The sequence below is a fragment of the Astatotilapia calliptera genome, chromosome 19, assembly GCF_964374335.1.
Source record: "Astatotilapia calliptera chromosome 19, fAstCal68.1, whole genome shotgun sequence".
NCBI classification, from domain to species: domain Eukaryota; kingdom Metazoa; phylum Chordata; class Actinopteri; order Cichliformes; family Cichlidae; genus Astatotilapia; species Astatotilapia calliptera.
The window spans coordinates 19865828-19890315 of NC_137440.1; the positions used below are offsets into that span (position 1 = coordinate 19865828).

Consider the following 24488-nt stretch of genomic DNA (forward strand, 5'->3'; position numbering starts at 1 on the left):
AATTTGCAAATTGCTGATTCATCTCATGACACACTACTATCCTACATAAGCCAGCTTCATAGGTTAACAGTATTGGTAATGAAAAATTGGCGCTCTATTTACTTGGTATCAGATCCATACCAAAATTTGCACAGCAGATTTTTGCAATGTTTTTGTTTAAACTACTATAACTATTAAATTATTTACACAATTTAAAAAAACAAAAACAAAACAAACTCAGTCGACCAGTTCAGATGTCTCCTTTACATGATATAAAATTGCTGAGTAACTACCAACCGAAGAAGCATGTTTCATACATGAGAGGATAATTGCTATGAAGCCAAGATTACCCATCAAACAATGCATGAAAGACAAACCCACCAAGTGAGGGCTAAAAAATTTTGAACACCATAGACTTCAAACTGTACACGGGGAAATCAAAGGGCTTTCCTTTGATTTGGTTACATCAATGGTGAATGAAGACTGTCTGCGATGGGGTTGCATTATCTACTGTCACAGCTTCTACACCCGCCCAGCCTTCTTCTAAACACCTGAAAAAGCAGGGATTTAGGGCTTGTGGAACATCCAAGAAAGATCACCAAGAGACTTGATTTGGTACATCAGGGACCTTTAAGTTGTAAATTCAATTGACGTTCAGGAAGTCTCCCTCTGTGCCACCGTCATCCCTGTGTACAATGAGGACACGCTTACACTGGCAGGAAAATGAAGATGGCCATCTTGAGAGGGTCTCCATAACCTTAACCCAGACATGTGTGACTGAGTACAATAAAAATATAGTAGGCGTGGCCTCATTTGACCAGCTACTGGGAACACATTCAGTCCATTGCAAAGGCCGAAGTTGTAATGTAACAGTTTTCCAGCATCTTCTGGAGAGTGCATTGACAGCTTCATCCTTCACAAAGATTTATTAATCCATTATCTACTTGCAGCATACAGTAACGCAAAACAAGTAGTAGTCCTGAATAAAGCACATACATACAGCAGATTTTATGACACTTTTACAACAAGAAAAAAAGTTCCAGATGGCCTCCTTAACATTATAACATTATATTATCTATTTCAGACCAGCAGGTGACAAATTTGGGCCTCTTTAACCCCACACGTTGTAGTCCCACGAGTATAAACAGTTTTAGCATTTGATGCTTTACTGGCTGAAGTTTTTGACCCAGTTTTAGTTGCTAATGGTGGCCAGTAGAGAGCAATATGACTTAACTTAACCATGAAGAGTCTGCAGAGTAAAATGATATGCCTGTAATTCCATAAACCATCAATTAAATTGCAGAAAAACGATACAAAGTGTTGCATAAAAAACCCACCATAATGCAGGAAATGAAGTGTCTGACGTTCATAATTTTCCGAAGGAGGACCCGTCCACCCCCAGACCCCTGTTTAATGACAAATCCAATCTGATGGTGTGTCTTGATATATATATATATATATAAAAATAATAATGAATTAATAAGGATCACTAAGGCTAGTGAGTCATCCTTGGGGATGAACAGGACAAAAATCATGGCATCTATGCAGTAGATATTTTTAGTCTGCACACAAAATCACCCAACAGACTGCTCTCCCTTATGGCTTTTATAAGATCTTTTTTTTTTTAAATTATTATTAAAGATTTGTGAGACTTATTCAGTAAAGCGAAGATGTCTTCCTGCCTTGTGACTACACGTCCACAGGTTGCAAAAGAAACCCGGGCTTTGGTTATTTACTATTGCAGTTCCACCACTTTTCAATGCACTGATGACATTTTTAGCTGTTTAAATAGATTCAGAAATAACTAAAAGGCACTACAGGATGTTAGCACCCATTTCATGGACACAGGCTAAAGAATTAAGAGGCAAAACTGTTTTATTTAAATAAATTCATGGTAGGTTATTAAATAAATTTCACCTCATTCGCCTAATACGCTAAATGTTGTTTGTGTTTTTTGCTGTACTTTATTTAGGATCGGGCAGCTCGTTGCATGTAAGCCTCACTGTAAGGAATTCAAGCAAATAGACAAAACACTGAAACCTGCAAAAACACGTCTTTAAAAGGGTGAAGAAAGCCATCATTTGTGTGTCACCAAACGTCAAAGGGTGATCCCTCTACTTAAAAACCCTCCAGCTAATAATTACAGAGTTTATACAGGTTGATGCACAATAGGATGAGTCACTTCCAAATGTCTGCATGGCCCCTTCGCCGTCACAAAAGGTCTTTTTTAAGGAACGTGTGTGTGTTTGTGTTTAAGCTAAAAAGCAGATTTGTGTTGCACCACCGAGCTGCTTGAACTTGGAACATAGTTACGTGAGTCTGTAATTTGTAAGGAATCTGTGGTTTTAAGCAACATATAGTAAACGTAAACAACCCGGCATCACTTTAAATTACTTCTTTCCCAAATCAGTGCAATTTAATATGGAACCTTTAATGTGGAGTGCTTAAAGTCACAGTACCCAATTTCAGCTAAGCTTTAGCTTTTGGACAGATGGCCTCACGTTTGACTCTTGAACACTTTGGTACACAGAGGAGTTTAAAGTCGACTCAGTTAACACAAATTGCCACCTAAGTTTCCACCTAAACTGTTCTGCCGTGTTAGAGTGAAGAAGCTTTCTATCGTCAACCCTTCCTAACAAGCCTTACTTGTTCAGTCTTTTCGATGTTTGATTTTATTTAACAGGATGTGGCTGTATGTAGTTTTTGCTGACTTAATAATGATGAAAACATCAGACATACCAATCGTTAAGTGCTCCACATGTTCCACATATGTCTGATGGTGGTGTTCATCTCAAATTGTATGTAGATTATTTAAAGAATAATCTGGCCTGGATCAGATTAGGATGAGGTACAATTATATTCCATGAGCTGTATATGATGAATCGCATGGTAGGTTTATGTCATATTACAAAATACTGTATGTCTGTTATCAAGCATTGTATTGCTGCAGGATTGTTGTCATGACTGGGCATGCTCACGTCATATCAGAAGTATAAAGCAGACACTTGTGGATGATGAGCTTACTGTCGATTTGTGAAGCACCGTACAGTTTTTCAACCATGCTCGACTCTATGACCCAGTTTTTGTGGTTTGTCTTTGTGAAATATTGTCCTGTTCCACGAGAACTTGATTTGTAGATCGTGATGAGCAAGTGTGTGCTGAAACAGACAGAATCACTGCAATTACATTGCTATTAGGGGCTTTTAAACAGATGACTAGGGTAAGATTATATTGAGCTATAGCTGGGATAGCGTACGTGCATCTAGGATTTTTGTAATGTTTCATCTTCTTATGTGAAGCTTATTGCAGCCTTGAATGACCTTTCTTTCACCAAAAATCTAAACAATACACCAATTTCAGACACTTTATAGAAATTATAAAATATTTTACGACACAGGCATCAAGTCCGGAAACCAAGGAAATGCCGGATTGTGAGACTTTTGTAACCTCAGGCTGCACAACTGCACGTGGAAGTCGGGGTGGCTTTACGTTTACAGCAGACATTATACAAGTCATGGTCACGGCGGTTTCAGTTAAGATCAGTGGTGCAGAGTTTAATTACAGAGAGCTTCTGAGAGTCAAGGATACTTGTTAATGTTTATTTTTAACACTTCCATGTGTTGTAAAATTAGAGTAATTTCAGAAACTGGGCCTGGGTATAAATAGAAGTTGTGTTTTACGTTTGCTGCCTCTTTAGATTTTAGGCTAAGCTGATATGTTCTAAATACAGGCAGGGGAGAGTTTAACTTGGAACAATGATTTTATGACAGCTAAATATAAAATATAAAGGAAACAATGTCGTTACATGCATAATTGCATGCACATCCCTGAGCAGTGATAAACGTGTTGGTAGAAAAGAAAAAATATGCCCACATGGTAAAAAGAAAGAACAACATTGGTCAGTTTTCAGGTTTTAGGTGTCGGGATATAATAAAAAAATTCTTAATTGGTAATACCTTTAAGTAATTGTTTTCTGTGTGACTTTATCAGTCTTTCACATTGTTGTGGAGGGATTTTAGCCCTGCCTTATTACAGTGTTCAGTTCCACGAGGATTGTGGACAGCACAGCTCTCTTAAGATCCCACCACAGCATTTCAATCTGGCTGAAGTCTGCACTTCACCTTGATTGTTTGATTTTTTTCAGCCTCCCTTTTGTTGATTTGCCATGAATTTTAACATTTAAGATGCTAACCGAGACCTGTACAGTCTGATATGAAGCTCTTCGGTTTTTCTGGAGTTTCTTGGGTTGCTGGGAAGGTTAAATGTTTTCCACTTGTGACTTTAAAGTCTAATTTATGAAGCTGCAGAAGAAAAGAAAGTCCTAAAGGAAGATGTGGAGCACTTAACAGTTTGTATGTCGGATGTGTTTCAACCATGAATCCATTTTTCTTTTGACATATTTTGAAACTGGCATCCTGCTCATTATATGTGTTACTTTCTTCTTCAGTGATGCTTTCAACAGTTACAACAGCTAAAACGATTGCACTGAAAAGAATGCTGAATATGAAATTTAGTTTATTTAAGTTTATTTTCAGAGATATGCATAACTGGTATTTAAATGAATATAAAAATCTCAAGTACTCACTGCTGTACTTTCTACTGGTAACCAATATGAGAAACACTGCTTTAAAGGAATTGTTCAGCATTTTGGCAGAGGCTGCTGATATCTGGAATTGGAGACCCCGGTGGCAACAATAAAGGTAAAATAATAATTAGCAATCTTTAGAAGTGCTGGTGAATTGATTCTCTGATAGAGCCAGTCTTCAGGAGCTTGCCTCTGTCGTTAGCCTTTGCACTAAGCTGCTGTCTCTGTGCATACATGGGAGTGGAATAACTCTTCCCATAGCTGAAAATAAGAGTAGAACTATTGCTTTAAGATGTGCCAGTCAACACTATCATTTCATGAAGACAAAATCTGATTAAGCCATAATCAGACTCATGTTTGTTTGCTCTTCACCTTAAGCTGTCTTGTTAGTGTTCTGTTGCTTCTTACGTTGAAGTTTGTCTTAGTTTTGTTCACAAAGGCAGGATACTCTTTTGTAGATTCTTTAATCGTCATCTTTGGTCCACTTTGCTTCTGCGCAGCTTTCCTCTGGTGTATCTTCCTCTTTGTGTGGATTTTGTTATCTTTCAGGCCATTTTGGGCGTTTGAAGTGTTTAAAGTCTCTGTGGCAGTTTGATTTGTCTTTGGTTTTACTTTATCTTTGACGCTGACAGTTGTCTTCTTAGATTTCTGCTTCAAAGTATTCTTCTTTGCTTGTGTGCTGGCTTTTTTCTTGTTCAGCATTTTGTCTTTTTTCCATGGTTTCAGCATATTTTTCTTCTTCGTGTCTTTGTCCGATGATTTCGGTTTGACCTTTACAGCGGTGCCCGTCGTTGAGTTGCCTGCTGCAGTCATCGTAGGTTTGATCTGGCTGCTCCTCACCGGCGGTTTGGTGGGGAGTTTGAATTTTCTTGGCGGTGGTCTGGTAGGTTTTTCATTTGTGCCCAGTACAGTCACTGAAATGGCACAGATGTCAATAAGTACCCATTTTCACCATTTTACTCTTCGACAACCGCATGTGTTGAGTTTTTTTTAAAATGGTGTGCATATTTGGCTGAGCCTAAGTGTTTGGAATGCTTGTCTCTATTTTAAATATGTTTGATGTAAAACTGGATGCTGCTTTTTATAGTTTTATGTATGAGCCCAGTGTGATTATACAATTTGGCAGCATGTAGACAGTAAATCCAGAGAGGGGGAAAAAAGCAGGTTCTGCTCAGGACATGCATGCATGAGTGAACAGTGAACCCAGGCAATTTGTCGGTCTGCAAGAACAGATTTTTCTTAAATGTGGCTTGTGTAACGCTTACGCTAACCTCTAACATCAGGTTAATTGACTTGATAATATGGTGTGTATATGTTTATATTCAATGCACCTCGAAATATTAGACGTTTCAGGTTAAAATAAATTTCTTTACTTTCTTAGACGACCTCAGATTTAGAACAGGTCTGGTATGCAGATCGAGAAGTGATTGAAATGCAAAGATAAGTTTGAAGTTACTTACATTCCTTTGGCACAAATGGAAACTTTTTTCCCCTCACTTTGACAGGGAGTGGCTTTTGCTTACATTTCCCAGGAGGTGCTCTCCTATAAAAGTAAATGAAGTCCCTTTTTAATGACAAGATAGTAACTCTGTCTTCGTTGTTTTCTTTAGGACAGCACAATCGTATTGTTATTTATTTAATTTAAAAAGTTTAGTTATTTTCTGTACAAAAACTTTCCCACAGCATCCTTAAAACCAATGTAAAGTCACAGTAAAAAGAAAGTACGCACTCTTTTGGTTCTAAGGTTTATGTGTCGAGACATAAAAACATCATCTGGTTCTTATCAAGTGAGTACAACCTCATATGAACCTGTGAAATATTACAGTAGATCATTGTTTACTCAATGAAAACTAAGCCAAAATGCAGAAACTAAAAGTAAATAAATAAATTAAGTACACTAAATCATTCAGTAACTAGTGGAATCACTTTTAGCAGCAATAACATCTTCTTTATAATGTTATTTCAGTTAATTGAATTATCATTAAAATTATCATGACATTATTGCTTGATACAGATTCATAATGGCTCACTGGATTTTACTTGAAAGGAAAAAATGTGTGCTTGTAAGGGCCTGCCCCTAATTTTGATCCTATAGGAAAAAAAACCCTTTGAGATGTCAAACGTTAGAATCCTGCTGCTTTAAATGACTGATACAAAATGTCATTCTTGTCATACTGTGTTAGCGTTTCAGGACTTCTCTGGTAAAGAGACTGCCTAGGATGCAACAGATTGTTGGAAGACACATCCTTTATTCTTCCTTTATGTACAATTCATAATTATTTGGCCCCCGGGATTTTTTTTCTTTTCCATCACTTGAATTAAAGCCTGTTTGAAAAACACGCCTGTCTTTTTGAATAATTTCCCCAAGCAGGTGTTCCCATTTAACACAGAGCACGTCCATAATGTGTAAATGTAATATACACCTGGTCTGACACTATACCTGGAGGGGTCCATGAATTTAAACACAGTTCCAAAAGCAGACATGGCACTCGGGTATGACGTAGCCAGGAAGTACAGCTCCCCTGGATGACAAAAACAGCTTGTCAGCAGTGTCACACGGGTCTGATCCTGTGATAAACGCATAAACAGACTGATCAAACCTTACCTGCTTCATCTTCAGCAAATGAGATGATGAACTTGTGGTGTTGATTGATGAGTCCGGGAAAAGAGCAAGTCTGCGTATCACCCATACACACACTCCTCTCTTTCCAGTTTCCTGTTGTCCTGTCTTCCTCTAAAGCCATAATTCGACTGAAAGGTTGACAGCTTTATGTCACTTGGAGCAGGCGAATTAAATAAAAAATGTAAAGGTAACTGAGAAGACAGACCAATTCAGGCTGGAAAATGCTCAGATAAACATAATCTTACCCACTCATGAAGTCTCCGAAAATGTACAAGCCATTCAGATTGGGTGATTCACATCCTCTGTACACATACCCCCCTGTCACAGACTTCCCGACATGATGGCTGTATGCAAATATAGGGAGGATGTCATCTGTTGTGGCAGAGAAAGACAAACCTAATTTAACTCTGAGAATGAAAACAATCAAAAACGATGGAAATAAAACGTGGCAAACGTTTCAAGCAGACAGAAAATAGCTCTTGACTTCATCACTGGGGAAGCTTCACAAGAACAGAAAACATACTCAGGGAGGAGTTTTGGCACAATTTCATGTCGTAGCACTCGAAGCCCTCTTTGGCCCTCCATCCATAGTTTCCTCCTTTGATAATAATGTCAATCTCCTCGTAGCGATTTTGACCAACATCCCCGCAGAATATCCGACCTCTGCCGTAGCCACTCACCGGGTCTCCACGGTCCACGGAACATCGCCACATGTTTCTTACCCCATAAGCAAACACCTCTGGCCGGGCACCTGGGTCCCTGAGGAATGGGTTGTCAGGGGGGATCCTGTATGGCATGCCACTGGGGTCACTTCCATCCACATCAATGCGAAGCACTTTTCCCAAAAGAGCACTTCTGAATACCAAGAAAATAAATGAAAAACTCAGGGTAGAGGCCTTAAGTGAAAAAATGATTAATATAAGATAAATAAACTAAAGGTGTAGATAATGGATTAATAATTAGGCATTCTTATAGTACCTTGGGGTATAATGAACAAGCTTTGATTGAGTGCCAGGTCATATTGCACAAACAGTTAATAAATGGTAATGTTTTAAATGGCTGAATAGTTTTAAGTAATATAAGAACATTGATACTGCTGCATAATCCACCCGACTCCTACAACGATTCCTCTGGATGGTGGGCCTTCTCTCTCTCCCCACTTTCCTATGTTTACCCTGTCTGTATCCAATAAAGGCTAAAAAAGCCAAAATAATAAAATATTTGTATAAACTCTTTCTAACTCAGAAACGTATGTATGTATGGATGAAGGGTGGGTGTAGCTGAAGGCTATGGAGACACAGTTAGCTGAAAGTTTGGCTAAATAGATTAATAAAAAATAACAGCTAACAATGGCAATACCAGGCTTAACGCAATGGCTTTATGGTTAAATTATTGTTCACATATTTGACTAGGTTATTATTTTCACTTGAGGAAACCTGAAGGACCTTACTTGTTTTGTGCGTTGCCATACTTCCCAAATGGATCCCCAGCTTTTCCACCGTCTCCAGTGAAGATATACAAATAGCCGTCAACACCAAAAAGCAGCTGGCCTCCGTTGTGGTTTGCGGCTGGCTCCTCGATCTCTAAAATGAGCCTGAACATAAAATGCATGCAGTTCAGAACAATTAGATAAAGTATACTTTAAAATACTTTTTATCAGGTTGTCAAGTTTTCAGCTCACTCATGGTAAATTTACTGTCTCCTCCACGCATCTGCCTAAGGACCTGAGCAGATCAAACACAGCACCTGTACTGTGGAATGCTGATTCTGTGATTTCTCTAAAGGCGTATCTCTTTAGATCACCATTTTGGTAACATGTTTGCATGAAACCTTTATGCATTGTGCGTTGTTGTTTGCTTTTAACTCAAATGTTGTTTCTTTTGTCTGTTTTAATTGTTTATCTTTCTTCTACGTGCCTGCATTGTTCTTATTATTTTAATTTCTGTATTTTTTTCCTTCTCTTTTGTTCACACAGTTATTAGTTTTACTACCTTTCAGTTTCTCTCCTTTGTGATTTTTTGCCCCGCCCCCAATCAATCAACTGTATATGACCTCTTGAACCTTTTAATGGTCTTTCACTTTCCCCTGCTCTTCTCTGGATTGTTTGCTGTGTTGTTTTTTCCGTCTCCTCTTTTCTGGATTAAAGATTGGATTTTGACCTTGTGTGTCCCTCTGTGTGTGCTGCATTTGGATATTGTTCCTGCCGCCTCCTCGTTTTACAGTTAGTGTCTGCCTTATGCTTGCTTGCACAAAGAAAGAAAACCTGCTGGAGAGTTGTCATTTCTCTGAGTGCTCCTAAATGTAACACAAGTGTTGAAGTTTTTTGTGGGTCTATAACATACTATAGGGGGTTTGGGGATATAATAATTAAATATATCTCTTGTAAAATTTTAGGATTATGAGCAATAAATGTTTAGAAGGCCTAAAACAAAGTGAAGGACTACTCCTTTTTGTGTTTCACTGAGATATTTTCATAGTTTCACGCTGCAAAGTGCAGGGTAGGTTGTGAATTTTAATGGTCCTCAGAATCCCAGAAAATCGTAAATTGATATGTAGTGTTTAGCCCTGAACATGTTTATGCAAGGGTTGGTGCAATTACAGCCCCTCCCCTGAATGATGATAAAGCCTATGTAGTTTGTGCAGACCCACATCATGAAAGAAAGACCCTCCCTCTGCATACCTCTCTGAGTAGGGATCAGCCACGTTCATGTCATAGGCAGACACCTTCATCTCGCTGATCCTGATTTTTTCCAGCTCACTGCTGACCTGGATGGAATAGTAAATAAAGAAGCGTCCATTATCCCGGTACTTTGGGTGGAAAGCCATTCCTAGGAATCCTCTCTCATCCCCCAGCCATGGAGTGGTCAACACCTCCCCGCTCATATCCAGGAAAGGCTGCTCCAGCCGGCTGCCGTCGCGTAGGTAAACCCAAACAAAGCCCATCTGTTCTGCAATAAACATTCGATGTGTGTCATCTCCACTGTGCAGCATCAGCACTGGGTTCCTGAGATTGTTGGCCACTTCAGTCAGGCACAACTGGAGACAACCTCTTGGGTCCTCTACCACCTGTCCCAGGTTACTATTGAGGTCAGAGCTTTTCAAAACAGTGGGGTAGCAGTAGTCTTGGTCAGGCAGGTCTACCATGCTGCAGAACGTGGTTACGTCGCGCTCTGCGGCGTACAGCAGCAGCTGGTTGACTGTTAAATATTTAAGCACGTGGCGACATTTGGAATGAAACTCAGAGCAGTAGTCAAAGCAAAGACCGGGAATTTCTCTCACAGGTGTGTAGGGGTCTTCAGCATCGTAGAGGTGGGCAGCATATGGCGAGCATTCCTGGATGGGGCAAACACAGTGGTTTACCATTAAGACATTTCAGGGCAGCGTCATGCACAGAGGAGATGATTTATTGGACTAAGAGAGCCATTAAGTCACAACATCAAGAATACATGTGTCCCATAAGCACAAAGACTTGTTTTGTTTTTCAAATAAGAGCACTTTGAATGTCTGGAAGTTTGTCCTCTGCAAATTTGCCTGTGTAAATGAAATATGGAAACATGTCATAGTGATTTCAATATCAGATGTTTTTTATTTCAGATGTGGAAACCATAATCTGATGTTACTGATAATTGTTACAAATATAAGCACTCTGGATTAAAACCTCAATGACAGTTAGATAATATTTGTTTTTGCGAAATACTAGTTTATCAGTCACTAGTAGTTACATTTAATATCTGATGGGAGTATCCAGTTTTAGTTTGCTTTAAACTTGAGCAAATTTTCACAGTTTCTATTCAACCATTTATAACAATTATAAAGTTAAGTGATAACTTTTGTGGGATTTATTTTATTATTGTAACCCTAAATTGATTTTAACTTGAGTTTAATTAGAATAAACTACAATGAATCAAAAGTTCAAGTTGTGTATGTTTCATTTTTTCAAGGATTTTTTTTGTTTGTTTGTTTGTCTGAAATGGAGAACATACAACCACAACTGCAGCAAACGTGAAAAGACTGCAGTGCACCTAAAGCAAAGATGATGATCATGGCATTAATAGTAATCAAAACTCAAGAGAATATATTTACCTGGCACATAATTTCCTTCAGCATGTCGGTACAGAGCTCATGACCTGCCGCTTCCAGCTGTTCAATGATGTCCCAGTACCTCTCCGCGATCATGTTGTCAGTTCCCTGGTCGCAGCATCCAAACTGCTCATACTGATTGCAAAACTCCAGGTGCCATGGAGGTTTAAAAGGTGGCTTGAAGTCCAGGCATTGAGGATGAGCAGATGCTGGCTTGACCAAGGCTAACAGCATCACTGGCACAATCAGGATAACCGCAGGAAGCCTTGGCATCTTTTTAGATGGCCGTAGTTGTGCCACCGCGCGTAAAACCGCGCAGCCGGCTCGGCTTGGATGGAGCGCAGCATCCCTCTTCCTTGTCATTTTTGCCTTCTGGCCCCGAAAGAATTCAGTGACTATTCGTTCATATAGGCCATGAGCCAGAGTTTAAGTACGCGAGCGTGCGTTTGAATGCATTTTACGCGTGCGCAAAAGCATGCAGATGGAGGGGGCTCGTTTGCCCTCCTTGTGTCGCCACCTACTCCATCCAGGTAAAAAGTCACTGTGTCACCAGCTCTGCCTCTCATTGGACTAATTAGTACCAATTAAAACTAAACATATTTGTAAAGACTTTATTAGCATTTGCATTTCAATCCCTCGAGTTATTTTCTGCACAGCAGCAATAATGGTAGCAGTAATTATCTATAAGAGGGCACGCTCTGTAGTTTGCACGCCCGCACACGCGCGGCACGCATACATCCAAAACACATTGTGGAGGCATGCAAACGTAAACCCAACCACGACACAAACTATAATTATGTCTCACTTCCAAGTTATAGCGCCTCGGGGAAGTGCGCTGTTTGTGCAAGGCCTGCCTAGTCATGCTTTTTATCCACTGTCCCAGCAAGTCACTTTTAAATTTGAATATAAGGTCAGAGGTGTCTATCAGCAATTTAGCACCGTGCCAAAGAAAACCAGCAATTCAACGAGACTTTGGCTATTACTCGTTCGAATACTTTATGTCTTACAAGGCTGGCAAGTAAGGACAATAAAATCAGGACTTCCTTAGGTAAACTGGAGATGTGGTGTCATACCCAATAAAGAGGGCATCATTACAAACTTGAGGTTATGGATATAACCATGATTCTCTGATAAACATGAGCGTCTCGATATGGGAAGGACCTATATTGTCTAAGCAAAAACACGGAGGCATACTGTCGATTTCTCTGTGGCTTTCAAACTCTAAAACAGGCTATGCTGTGTTTGCTATTTCTGCAACAGTACCATGCCAGCAGTGTCAAACATAAGGTCTAAGGGCCAAACTCCGCCGCCAGATAGTCAAAATTATACTTGACAATGATTAAAAAATGAACGATTAAATAAGAGAAGATCACCTTTTTTTCCATGATCTACTATAGAGAAGTTTAATTTTTACAGTGGATTCATTGTCAGAATCATGCAAAAAGAAAAAAAAACATTATTCTGTCATTTAATAAAAATGTTCCATTTTATAATTACAAGACAGTCTGTGCAATGAGCTAATAGACATTTTTCTGTAAATTTAAGCCCAAAGCGGAATTACTTCATCATGTAGGAAAACGGATGTGTGTAAGTGTATTGTTGAAAACTGAATTTCTTTTTCTTAGATTATATTTATATAATTATCTCAGGGATTAAATTTCTAGTTAAACATCTTTACACTGACAGAAAAGAGAGTTTCACTGGTCTGGCCCATTTAAAATCAAACTGGGCTGTACTGACTCTCCAAGACACAGAGAAAAAGAATCAGAAGCTGCAAGTAAAATTTGATGAAGCCCTGGAAAAAAAAAAAGAGTTTCTTCAAGAGAAGAAACAAGAGGAGATAAAGGAGAAAGAAATGGAATGTAAACTCCAAAACATGGAGGAAAAACATCATGTGTTGCAAATACTGCTTGATGAAGCACTGCACAAAAATGCAGAAATGCTTCAAGAGAAAGAGCAACAGGAAGTAATACAGAAAAAACACACAACTTATTCTCCAAGACTTTGAAAGGAAAAATCTACAACTGCACGCATGTTATAATGAAATGCATGCGAAAACCATTGAACTAGAAGGAGAAAAGGAAAAACTGGAAAAAATAATGCTCAGACATGCAATATAGGTTCAATGAAATGCTGAGAAAAAACAGAACCTAACAACAACTTGAGGTGCAAAAACAATGAAATGCAGGTGCAAGGGAAGAACTGAAGAAAACACATAAAGACCTGTAGTATACACTTCAAGAAATCCAGAGCAGAAATGAGGAGTTAGAAGACATGTACAACAAAGTACAACAGAGGGATATAAAAATGCTACAGGCAAAGCGAATACAGGAGGCAAAATCTAAAAAACTGAAAGAAAAGCTTAATGAAAAATAAGAAAAATTAGAAGAACTGGAGAAAAAATGCAAGAAATTTGAGGAGCAAAATGCAGGAACAATCAATGAACTGAAAATCCTCATCCTACAGAAGAAAGAGCTCCAGGAACAGTGCCTAAAAAATAAGAAAAAACACTTCTGCTCTTTCAGGAGGAGGGACCCTACTGCTTCCTCACTTAATCATGAGGAGGCATAGGCTTGTCTTCCTCCACCTCTTTTCTATCTCATCACCCCTCTCCCTTTCTCTCCGACCACCTCTTCATCACTCTCCATGTTTTCTTTCTCCAATATATTCTTCATCCTTTTTCTTTTCTTTTTTCACCCTCACACCCAAACCTTCTGCCACAGGTTTCTTCCTGCTTAAGGGGAGTTTTTCCTCCTTGCTCAGAAGGGATTGTTGGGGTTTTCTCTCCTCTGTCTCTTTCCTCCTTTCTAATCCTTTCTTTCACCACTTTTTCGGTCTTCTACCCTTGCTTTACCCTCTTCTTTGCAACTCTTTTCCCCACTTCTTCCTTTCCTCTATCATTTCCCAACCCTCTGTTCACTTTTGAGAACACATGGTAGGGAGATGGGTGGAGGGGGCAATAAACACAATCAACCATATTTTTACATGTGTCAAATCAGTGTCTTCGTTCAAGAATAATTCATTTTAAGAATTAAAATGAAGAAAGGTTTGATAGCTGCATGTGTTGGTTTGGCAGCACATTTATGTTTTACATTTCTAGCAGTATCTGTCACAATCTCCTGGTTTGACTCACGCAATAAAGAAAGGGATAGACGAAAAACACAGAGTTATGTTTGTCTTACAGGTCAGAATATCAGCAGATGTTTAATATAAGAGAAACACATGTATAATATTCATTATTTAGACTGATGAAGAGCAAAAATTTTATACATATTTGGATAAAAAAATTAAAATAAAATAAATAGATGAAGGAAAAATTTAACATATTCTTTAAAAACAACAACAACAAAAAAACGTTAACATATTGTAGCACTGTAGATATTTACAGATCGCTAGGACCAGAATCTAGATTTACAAGAGCAGTTTATACTGGAAACCTGAAGTAACAAACAACAGACCATCGTAAATTTTGAACTGCTGGCTGTTTTATGGAAAATGGAATACACAGAAGTGTACGTACAGTTTCGGCACTTAAGTTGTTGGATCTAAATCCCAGAAGGAATTAAATAAAAGAAGAAAACAACAACAAAAAAAACCCAAAAAACCAAAAATAAATCTCTCTCACTTCCCACTTTAGGTTTGGTTTTAAATCCTGATTTGTGTCCAATACCAGTTAACCCTGATTAGTTCCTTTCAGGTTAATCTAAGTTTCTTTTAGTTGTTGTTCTAACTCTCTGATCAATATGAGCCAACGTAGTTCTAATGAGTCAATTTAATTCAACCTTATTTAGTTCAACCAACCCATTCGCTCACTGTACGTACAAAGTGGCTGGTTATGAATACTCAGTAACATTTCCATGAGTTACCAATGCAATTCCAACAGAATGAATGGAATTAGGATGCTGAACATGAAATCAAATGTCCACAGATTTACAAGAAAATCGTTTGAAATCACAATTCAGAAAACCACAACAGCTCTAATCAGGCTTAAGTCCTCAGAAGACTGCAGCAACAGAAATTATTATCAAGGGGTGCTGTGTGGTAGGTGGAGACCCAATATGCAGGACTCCTTAGACAAACATAAACTCAAAATAAGCTTTATTAGCTAAATAGAAACATAAGGCATAAGGCAAACCACAATGGAATTTTGTTTGATTCGCAATTAAATGTGTGTTCATACAGTCCATTATTTCCATTTAAACTATGACTACAGAAATATGCTACCAACCAAAGCAGTCTTAAGGAGGTTTTCACAAACTGGTCAGAATACACATTTTCCTTAATAAGACATTTTCTTAATTCTTCATTTGTCAGTGAATCTTCCTGTAAAAGGCTATATATATGGAGAGAGAAACCACATACATACATATATTTTACTTCAAATATCTGATATATGAGAAAACAGATGATTTTTAAAATAGCTCAGTATGGTAAGCAGGAGTCTTACCAGAAATGCACTGAGGAATGGACACACCCTTGTGGAGACCCTGTGAAGCTACAGCTGTGAAGCTGATTTTGACCCATCATCCATGTGGAAAGCATCTGATTGGACATTTGGATTATTCGGCATGGCAATAATCCCAAACAACTTGCCAATGTAGTAAAAGCAAACCTGTATTGAAAAACACACACTGGAACACTATCAGTCACAGATTGACCTCCCCGGAGCCTGGATCTCAACATTACTGAAGCAGTGTGAGATTATCGTGACAGAAAATGGAACAAAAGGCAGCCAACACCCAAAGAAAAGCTTGTAATATTCTTTAGAAATTCTTTGGAGCTATTCCTGAAGCCTACTCAAAGAAATTACTAGAAATTGTGCCTATGAGAGTTCAGGCTGTGTTGAAAAAGAAAGGTGCTCATACCAAACATCGACATTCAGTCTCCTTAGAATTGCACAATCTATTTCTTGCCTTATATGCCTTATTTCCGTGCATGTTTACACATGTTCAAAAAACATTGCTGCATTTATTTACAGTATTCTTGTAAAATATTAAAAAATGAGGATTGGCTCAAGACTTTTGACTTGATGTATTATTATCACTGTTATTATTGTTGTTACCTTTTTATGACAGTGTTTGTTTTGTTGATCTTCCTGCGCTATTTACACCTTAAAGATTTCAGTCTTGCGCATTTATATTGTCATATTCATAAATGAATTTGTGGTTAACTATTGTCACATAGCAAATCCACTTATTCAGCAGATGGCAGCAAGCAATCTGCTAGGGAAAGGAAACGGAACTACGTCATTGTTTGCGTTTGTTTTGGTGCGAACAAAACAAGTTATGTGAAAGAAGCACGGATCTTCCGCCTGGATGTTTCAGCTCGGCGTTTGTACTCAAGAAAACGGGATTATTTGTACGTGTCTTATTTCGCTAAAAATGAGTAGAAGCACGGTTTAGGAGTAATAAACAATACTTATATTGTGTTTTGCTTTATGTAAGACACACGCGTAGAGTTTTAAAGGCTATTTGTGCTTTTATTTTGAAGTGTAATCATCATCTTCCGGTGAAATGTAAGCTAACATGTGTGTGGTTTAACGGGAGGCGTTAAGGCGCTGGCAAACCTAGCAACAAAATAAAATTTGCCCACCGTAACCTATGCACCTAAAATGCTCTGCAATGGATTCTTAAAAGAGTGAAGGAAGCAGCGGGTTCGCGTTCATTAGGTGACCGGGCCAGCCTACTTTTCGAGACCCTGCACCCCGAACCGCAAACGTCTGTGCGGACGCTGGAGAAGCTACAATGAGCTCGGAGCACCAGAGCGACAGCGAGGACGCCGACGAGTCGCGGGACAGGCCCAACGGCGGCACCGTCTCCGACAAAGAGGAAGACCCTGACATTGACGATTCGGATGAGGAAGATGACATCGCTCGGAGAGTTTCTCCTTCACCCCCCGCGAGCAGCGAGGGTCTAGTGGCTCCTATCGCGGGGTCTCCCGTATTGGCGGAGCGAGAGCCCCGCTCCAGACCGGCCGTCGCACCGCTGAAGAAGTGCACTGATGGTAGCTCCGACACTGGTGGTGGCTCCGACACTGACAGCTTCAGGGGTGCTAGCCTGTTTTCTTGGTTGCAGAGCAGGACTATAAGACGAGGGGTGTTTGTGGACCCAGCTCGGGATAACTTCAGGACAATGACAAGCTTGTACCGCTCTATGAATCCGGCTGTAGAGTCAGTTAACCTGGGCACTCAGACCCATGGAGCCGTGTTTAACCTGGAGTACTCCCCGGACGGGTAAGGTTTGTCTGCGTTTTAGGGTGTGAAGTTGAGAGATTTCCCGATATTTGTGCGTTAAAAGCTTGAATTTAAAAGCCACATTCGTCCTCACCTACCTACTTCAGCTCACACACACTCACTCGGTGTTTATTGATGACATAATAAATAGTTTCCAGACAAACCCCATCAGTTTGTTCACTGATGATTTAACAGTACGTTCTTAATATCCTCAAAATGTAACCTCCAACGTCTTGTACAACTAGTGAGCACTTCTCGGACTTAAGCCAAGAGACAGCAGATGTAAGAAACAAATCCTGCAGACAAACCAGGTCAAGCTGTGGCCAGTCTGGGTCACATTTGTTTTGTGGGCTCACACTTCCTGTCCTGGCTGTACCGTGATAGCGCTGCTGTGCACAATACTCGTCAATACTCAATACTTTGACCTGTGTCTGCATTTGACGCTTGAATTTTTTTCAATTTTACCTATTCTTGTTGTGCAGTTTTAGTAACATTGTTGTGACTCATTATTATAGCAAAAACGCAATGAGTAGTGTAGCGTCAACGCAAGTAAAATTCATCCTGTCTACTTATTAGATTGCCTATAAACCGAGAAAATATTCTCCTTTTCCCCCTTATGCTTTCGTTTGCTGCTGCATAACATCTTGTCACACATGGACAAAGAGATCAACTGTTTTTTTTCTTTTGATTAGGTCTGTGCTGACTGTGGCCTGTGAGCAGACTGAGGTCCTGCTGTTTGATCCAATCTCATCCAGACACATCAAAACCCTGACGGAGGCCCATGAGGACTGTGTCAACAACATAAGGTGCATTATTCTAATCTTGAATCTCTGGGGAAAGGTTTTACAAATTGGGTCTGTAGCTCAGTAAAAGGGAGCAAGAGACCTGTGGGTTAAGGTAATAAAACATAATAAACAGTCTCTATTACAGCATGAGTCTTTAAATCAAGTATGACATGCAGAGGCTAATAAAAACTACTTGGATGCATTTTATTGGGTCTGAGCTCTCGCTGTGAGGATGCAAGAAAAAGATGTTGGATGGAAGAGCTGAAGGTGCCAAATAAGAAATCCTTCCGCATTTCAGTACAACCTTAGTTGAACAACAACACATATCATCCATTGCCTTTATTTATATGAAAAAAATTAAGCCAAAATGCTGAAGCAGTGTGTGGAAAAACAAAGTACATATTTGCAGCTTCCATAGAAATTGAGCAGGTATGTAGCAGCCAATGAAATGCGCTTCTTTAATAGATAATTAGCAAGTGTGAGCACCTCTATAAGCGCAGACGTTTTGTCATTTTGCAGCTTTGGAAAGTCAGGACTGTCTTAAAACAAACCCCAGGAGGAAAGACAAAAGCAGTGATCTTAGAGAAGCAGCTGTTGTTGTCCATCCATCTGAGAAGGGTTATGAGGCCATTTCCAAACAATTTGAAGTCCATCATTGCAGAATGATGGACTTCAAATTGTGTGAAAAATATATTCAAAGCGTGACAAATATTATTCACAAAAGCAAAATATTAAAGACAGCCAAGGCTCTAAGGCCTCCTTTAGTGTGTTTAATATTAAAGTTTATGACAGGACTGTAGTGAACACTTATGGCTTGTTTGGAAGGGTTGTCAGGAGAAAGCCTCTTCTCCCTAAAAAGAACATATAAGCACAGCTTAGATCTGCAAACCAACACCTGAGCAAATTGCAAAGCTTCTGGAACAATCCCCCTTAAGACAGAAGAGACCCAAGCAGAGATGTTTGGCCATAATACACACGCTCACGTTTAGAGAAAGCGCCTCACAGCAGCTGTCAACGTGGTTGTGGAGGGCTGATGTTTTAGGCTTGTTTCGCAGTCACGGAGTTGACCATGGACTGTTTTGTATACCAGACTATTCAAGAGTCAAATGTGAGGCCATCTGTCTGACAATTAAAGCTTGGCTGAAATTGGATTATGTAACAGGACAAAGATCCAAAGCACAGCAATAAAGTGAAGCAACGTTGTAAAGAAGAGTGGGCCAGAATTCCTCCACAACAATGTGAGAGACTGAAAAAGTCGTACAGAATGTGAGAACATCACGTTATTGCTGCCAAAGGTGGTTCTTCAAGCTACTCAATTATTGGGCGTACTTAGATTTTCACACAACTGCTTTTGCATGTTGGTTTAGTTTCTGTTAAATAAGTAATGATGCAGTGTAATGTGTCATGTATTGTTCTTCAGTGGAAGTTGTATTTAAAGAGAACCTGCTAGGAACCAGAATTTTATTTTCACCTAATATGTAAAGCCATAGAATTGGAGCAGGGTGTATTTTCTTTTCCACAGGACTGTAGTTTCATTTTAGTGGCATCAGGTTCTTACAGAGATGTGGCATTTGTACATCATCCCACTTGATAAAAGACTTCTGTGTAGAATAGCTCTCTTCTCGCTCCTCACAGTGTCCTCACAGATCTTCACGAGGATGGCAGCGTAGGGAAGCGCCCCAGATTGGTCAACCTGTGTCGAAATTACTATCCACTGGGTTTCCTAAATCTGTGTTTCTCTCCCTGTAGGTTTTTGGACAATCGTTTGTTTGCCACCTGCTCCGACGACACCACAATTGCATTATGGGATCTGCGTAAGCTTAACTCAAAGGTTTGCTCATTGCACGGGCATGCCAGCTGGGTGAAGAACATCGAGTATGACACCAACACTCGTCTCCTTGTCACGTCTGGCTTCGATGGTAATGTCATCACATGGGACACTAACAGGTTAGCCATTGTCTACGGTATGTTTATTTTACGTCCATGTGCTCGTTGTGTCTCTGTGCCATGTGCAGTTATGGTGAAAATAAAGTATATCCTTATTAGAAGTGGCCTGTACTTCAAACCAATTTCAACATGCCCAGGTTATCTTATTGTGATCTGGATTTTGTTTCTTTTGGCTTTCAATCAAAATGCTTTAATTTAGTTAGTTAGTTATTTAGTTTCATATATGTTACTACATGTTATACAAAAATGACAAAAATTTCAAATACTGATTTCAGTCATGAGCTAAAACCTCGGGTTTCGCACTGCACTAAATCTTTCAGTCAGTTTTTCCCGGTCTCAGATCTATGCGATATTAATGTGGGTGGATAGCTCTAATATGATCATCTCCAGGATACAGCTTTGGCTGAGATAATCATATTACGTCTGTGATATTAGACCACAGAAGCCCAAACCACCTGCTGGTCGACCTTTCTGTATGCAAAGGGCAACCAATCAGAAAGCTGGGATAAAGGGAGGGAGCAGGAGCTAGAACAGCTGATTTGAGGAAATGGAACTGAGGGTCTGCACCAAGGCTGATCTATACAGGAAGGGTTTTATAAGATATTGTAATCTAACTGTCTGTTAAACCTCAATTACTCCTCTGCATTTATAGGTTTACAGAGGATGGCTGCCCACACAAAAAGTTTTTCCACACTCGCTACTTAATGAGGATGCGCCTGACACCTGACTGTTCCAAGATGCTCATTTCTACTTCCTCAGGGTACTTGCTCATCCTCCATGACCTGGACCTCACCCAGTCCCTAGAGGTGGGCAGCTACCGAATGCTGCGAGCACGACGGACTCCCCTCAGCTCAGGTCAGATCAGGCTCATTCGGAAATTAATGAAGTGTTTTGCTCATGTTCCTTCATGTTTATCAGCTGGATTGTTCGCGTTAGGTTGGTGTTTATTTAAAAAAAAAAAAAAAAAACTATAAATGCCTTTTATGATTTTGTAGATGGAGGCACATCAACGTCCAGATCCGCTTGTACTCCTCGCCAGGGAAATGACTCCAGCAAGCTCCACCCTCATAGAGAAGGTCAGGGCGAATCATGATATAGAAGGGATAAACTACTGACACATGAGGTTTTGTCTTTAATGTTATGAAAAACTGCGCTCGTAGGGCTGTCTCCCAGAAACAGTCTGGAGGTGTTAACTCCAGAGATCCCCGGCGAGAGGGACAGAGGGAACTGCATCACCTCCCTGCAGCTCCATCCCAAAGGCTGGGCCACACTCATCCGATGCTCCAGCAACACGGATGACCAAGAGGTGAGAAACATGGAGCGGTGCATGAAGCTGACATAATCACATTTTTGTTTATTAAAATGCCTTAAACCACCAAGATCCCTCTTCAAGCTATTTCTGTAATCTACACAGGCTAAAATACGCCTTCACTAATATTTGTTCCCTCTAAAAGTTTTGTTAGCCATTAACAAGCGTAATTCTGGCTGTATATTTGACCACTTTTCTTGTAGAACTGAAGTGCAGTGTCATACTTTTAAGCAGCTTACAAGTAAAAGGCCACTAAAGGCTGTATTTCCAGTGATGACGCTGATGCGATTGCGTATTTAATCATCTGGTATTAAACTGCATCACTTGTATGTCTGTTTTCTCACTGCCTTTCTCTCTTCAGTGGACGTGTGTGTATGAGTTCCAGGAGGGAGCACCCACTCGCCCGCTGGTCTCCCCCCGTTGCTCCCTCCGCCTTACCCACTACATCGAGGAGGCCAACGTGGGGCGGGGCTACATCAAGGAGCTGTGCTTCAGCCCAGATGGACGGCTCATCTGCTCCCCTTACGGCTACGGCGTACGCCTCCTGGCCTTCGACGAGCGCTGCGGCGAGCTGGTCGACTGCCTGCCCATCCAGACCAGCTGCCTCAGGGAGATACGCTCCATCTACTCGCACAGTGACGTAGTGCTCACCACAAAGTTCTCCCCAACACACTGCCAGCTGGCCTCGGGGTGCCTCAGTGGGCGTGTGGCCCTTTACCAGCCCAAGTTTTAGCATCCGGTGCTGTTGAAGAAAGAAGTGTCGCAGACCTCAGTGAAGAAGTACTGATTAGGGTTTATGCACAGCAAGTCTGAGAATATATCAAAGAAGCATTAATTTATTCATAATCACACACAAATCTATAAAAACCTTGCATTGCCCAAGTTTAGTGCAGCTACTTAATCGCTTTGATTTTTACTGTTTTGCCATTATGTGTTTACAGATTGTTTAGCTACTGAGAAATATGCTTAGCTTCTGTCGGAAACATTAAAGGAAAAGTTGTCAAAAACTCTAAAAAGGAGAAAAAAACGTGTAGCAATCCTAAATCGGATTCCCGGCATCTGTTTGTCTGAATCTTTTTCCGATAAACTAAAGAAACAAACCCTAAAAGTACTTCTTGACCCAGGTCTGCAGCAGCTAAGCAGGCAAAGTTAGTTTGGATTGTAAGTGTCAGCTGATAGCCATTGACATGGGAGAAGAACGGAGAAGACTTGAGCTGTGGACCGGTGGCCAGACTGCAGCAGTGGATGGAAACCTCACTGACCCTGAACTTTAAGAAGAAAAAAAGGCAGTGCAAGAAAGATCAGTTGGGTTTTACTTTTCTCCTCAGAGACAGTGGCGCAACGTGGCATCAGTGAAGGACAAGCTCGTTTTCATATTAACGATTCATTCTCTATAGCAGTAAAAAACTTTGATTTTGTTGAGACTCGGCACACCCAGATGTTGCTGTCTCAGGACAAAAACACTAAGGATGCAAGCGGACATGAATCCTAAAGGGACGAGTAAGGAACGGGCGCTTTCGTCTGTCGCTGGTCGTCTCAATTCAGCGTCCTCTGCTGCACATCGTGTCGCTCTCTGCTGCTCTGCTCATGCCTTTTCTCCACAGGTGCTGCTTCTCTGCTCATACAATCTGAACTTTGACCCCTGACTTCAAGTACGTTTTCTGTCTCCACCCTGTTTCTGCCTTCATGGTCTTTGATAGTGTTTTTTTAAAGTGGTTTTATTGGTGTATGAATTATGGCACTACTTGTAGCACGATGTTTGATGCTATTCTCACAGTCACTGAGGCTACTTTAAGAGTAGATACATTGGAGTCACTTTTCATTTCCTGTAAGTGGAAACTGCTGAAGTCCAGCTGCTGTCGGTGTCTCATTTTCAGATTTTTCCACACCCACTCTTTGTAAAAATGAAAATGTAGTAGCAGTTAAGTATTTTTCCCTTAAACATTGCTGGCATTATTATAGATTTTCCACATCGAGCACGCTGCTCTGGCTTCCCAACCCTGCCTGCATTTCGCAGCATCTACATCGTTTCATCTGAGAATGCAACTCTTTAAAATATTTTCATCTGACTTACTTTTTTCTTTTTCACTTTTTCCCCCTCCAGTGTTACTCAAACAGAATGGTGCACTAAACGTATTTACAGTTAGCCTCAGTATCTATGTTCAAATAGTGAGGCTAACTAATGTGTTTCTAATGTTTTTGACTGCATTGGAGCTGTCAGACAGCTGGAGACAGACAAATAAGCTGTTTCATTAATGCTTGCTGTAGAATATTGCCGGCCTTTTTATTTTATCAGTGGCATGTTCACTTTTTGACTGAGAAAGATTCTTTACATTCTTTATTTAACATTTGCAAGATGAAATTGTGCTTTTTCTACCCCTGAACCTAAGTTTTTTTGGGTTTTGGACAGTGCTAATCCACACTGTTTTGTCACACCTAGTGTTTCACGTTTGCTTGTGTTAGCATACAGTTGATAAGCAAGGCTTTTCTCCTCTTTAAAGGAGCAAATTGCTTTGACTGTTCTGGTAAGAGCAATGCTTTTGTGTTTTGTATAGCTGCTGTAAGCACATGCCTGATTGTTACAACTGTAATGTATACTGGCCACAGTACATACTGACTGACTGCAGAGTAGATGGAAACTTGCTGTTAGGGAAACAAAAAAAAAAAAAAAAAGACAGAAGCGTATACTACTATGCATACCAGCCTCTTAAGATAATTCTTCTTTCTTATTTATGTGAGACTCTATGTTGAGCTCTTAGATGCCAAATGTTTTGTTTCTGTTTGTTTTTCTTTCTTTCTTTTTTACTTGGACTTCTCTGCCGTGAGCTAAAAGTGGGTATCTATTTGTGGATTTGGAAATATCTTCTCTTCTATCTATCTTTTGGGAAGTGTCTCATTCACATCTGGTGGGGTGTTGAGATGGAACTACATTCATGCCTTTGGTATTA

At 40.0% G+C, this 24488-nt stretch overlaps 2 protein-coding genes across 2 annotated transcripts; one reads left to right on the forward strand and one right to left on the reverse strand.

Annotated features, from left to right (window-relative positions):
- Positions 1-4477: 4477 nt before the first annotated feature.
- Positions 4478-11693, reverse strand: hhipl2 (HHIP-like 2). Its single transcript, XM_080293736.1, has 9 exons — positions 11271-11693; positions 9868-10520; positions 8638-8781; positions 7711-8042; positions 7433-7559; positions 7170-7315; positions 7005-7086; positions 6025-6107; positions 4478-5478 (listed from the first exon to the last, which is right to left on the reverse strand). The coding sequence occupies exons 1-9, from the start codon at positions 11628-11630 to the stop codon at positions 4916-4918; spliced, it is 2490 nt and encodes an 829-aa protein (XP_080149862.1). The 5' UTR covers positions 11631-11693; the 3' UTR covers positions 4478-4915.
- Positions 11694-16774: 5081 nt separating this feature from the next.
- Positions 16775-22561, forward strand: wdr32 (WD repeat domain 32). Its single transcript, XM_026151516.2, has 7 exons — positions 16775-17499; positions 18192-18305; positions 20034-20231; positions 20884-21086; positions 21227-21307; positions 21392-21537; positions 21902-22561. Exons 1-7 carry the CDS (start codon positions 17012-17014, stop codon positions 22271-22273), a joined length of 1602 nt encoding a protein of 533 aa, XP_026007301.1. The 5' UTR covers positions 16775-17011; the 3' UTR covers positions 22274-22561.
- Positions 22562-24488: the final 1927 nt, after the last annotated feature.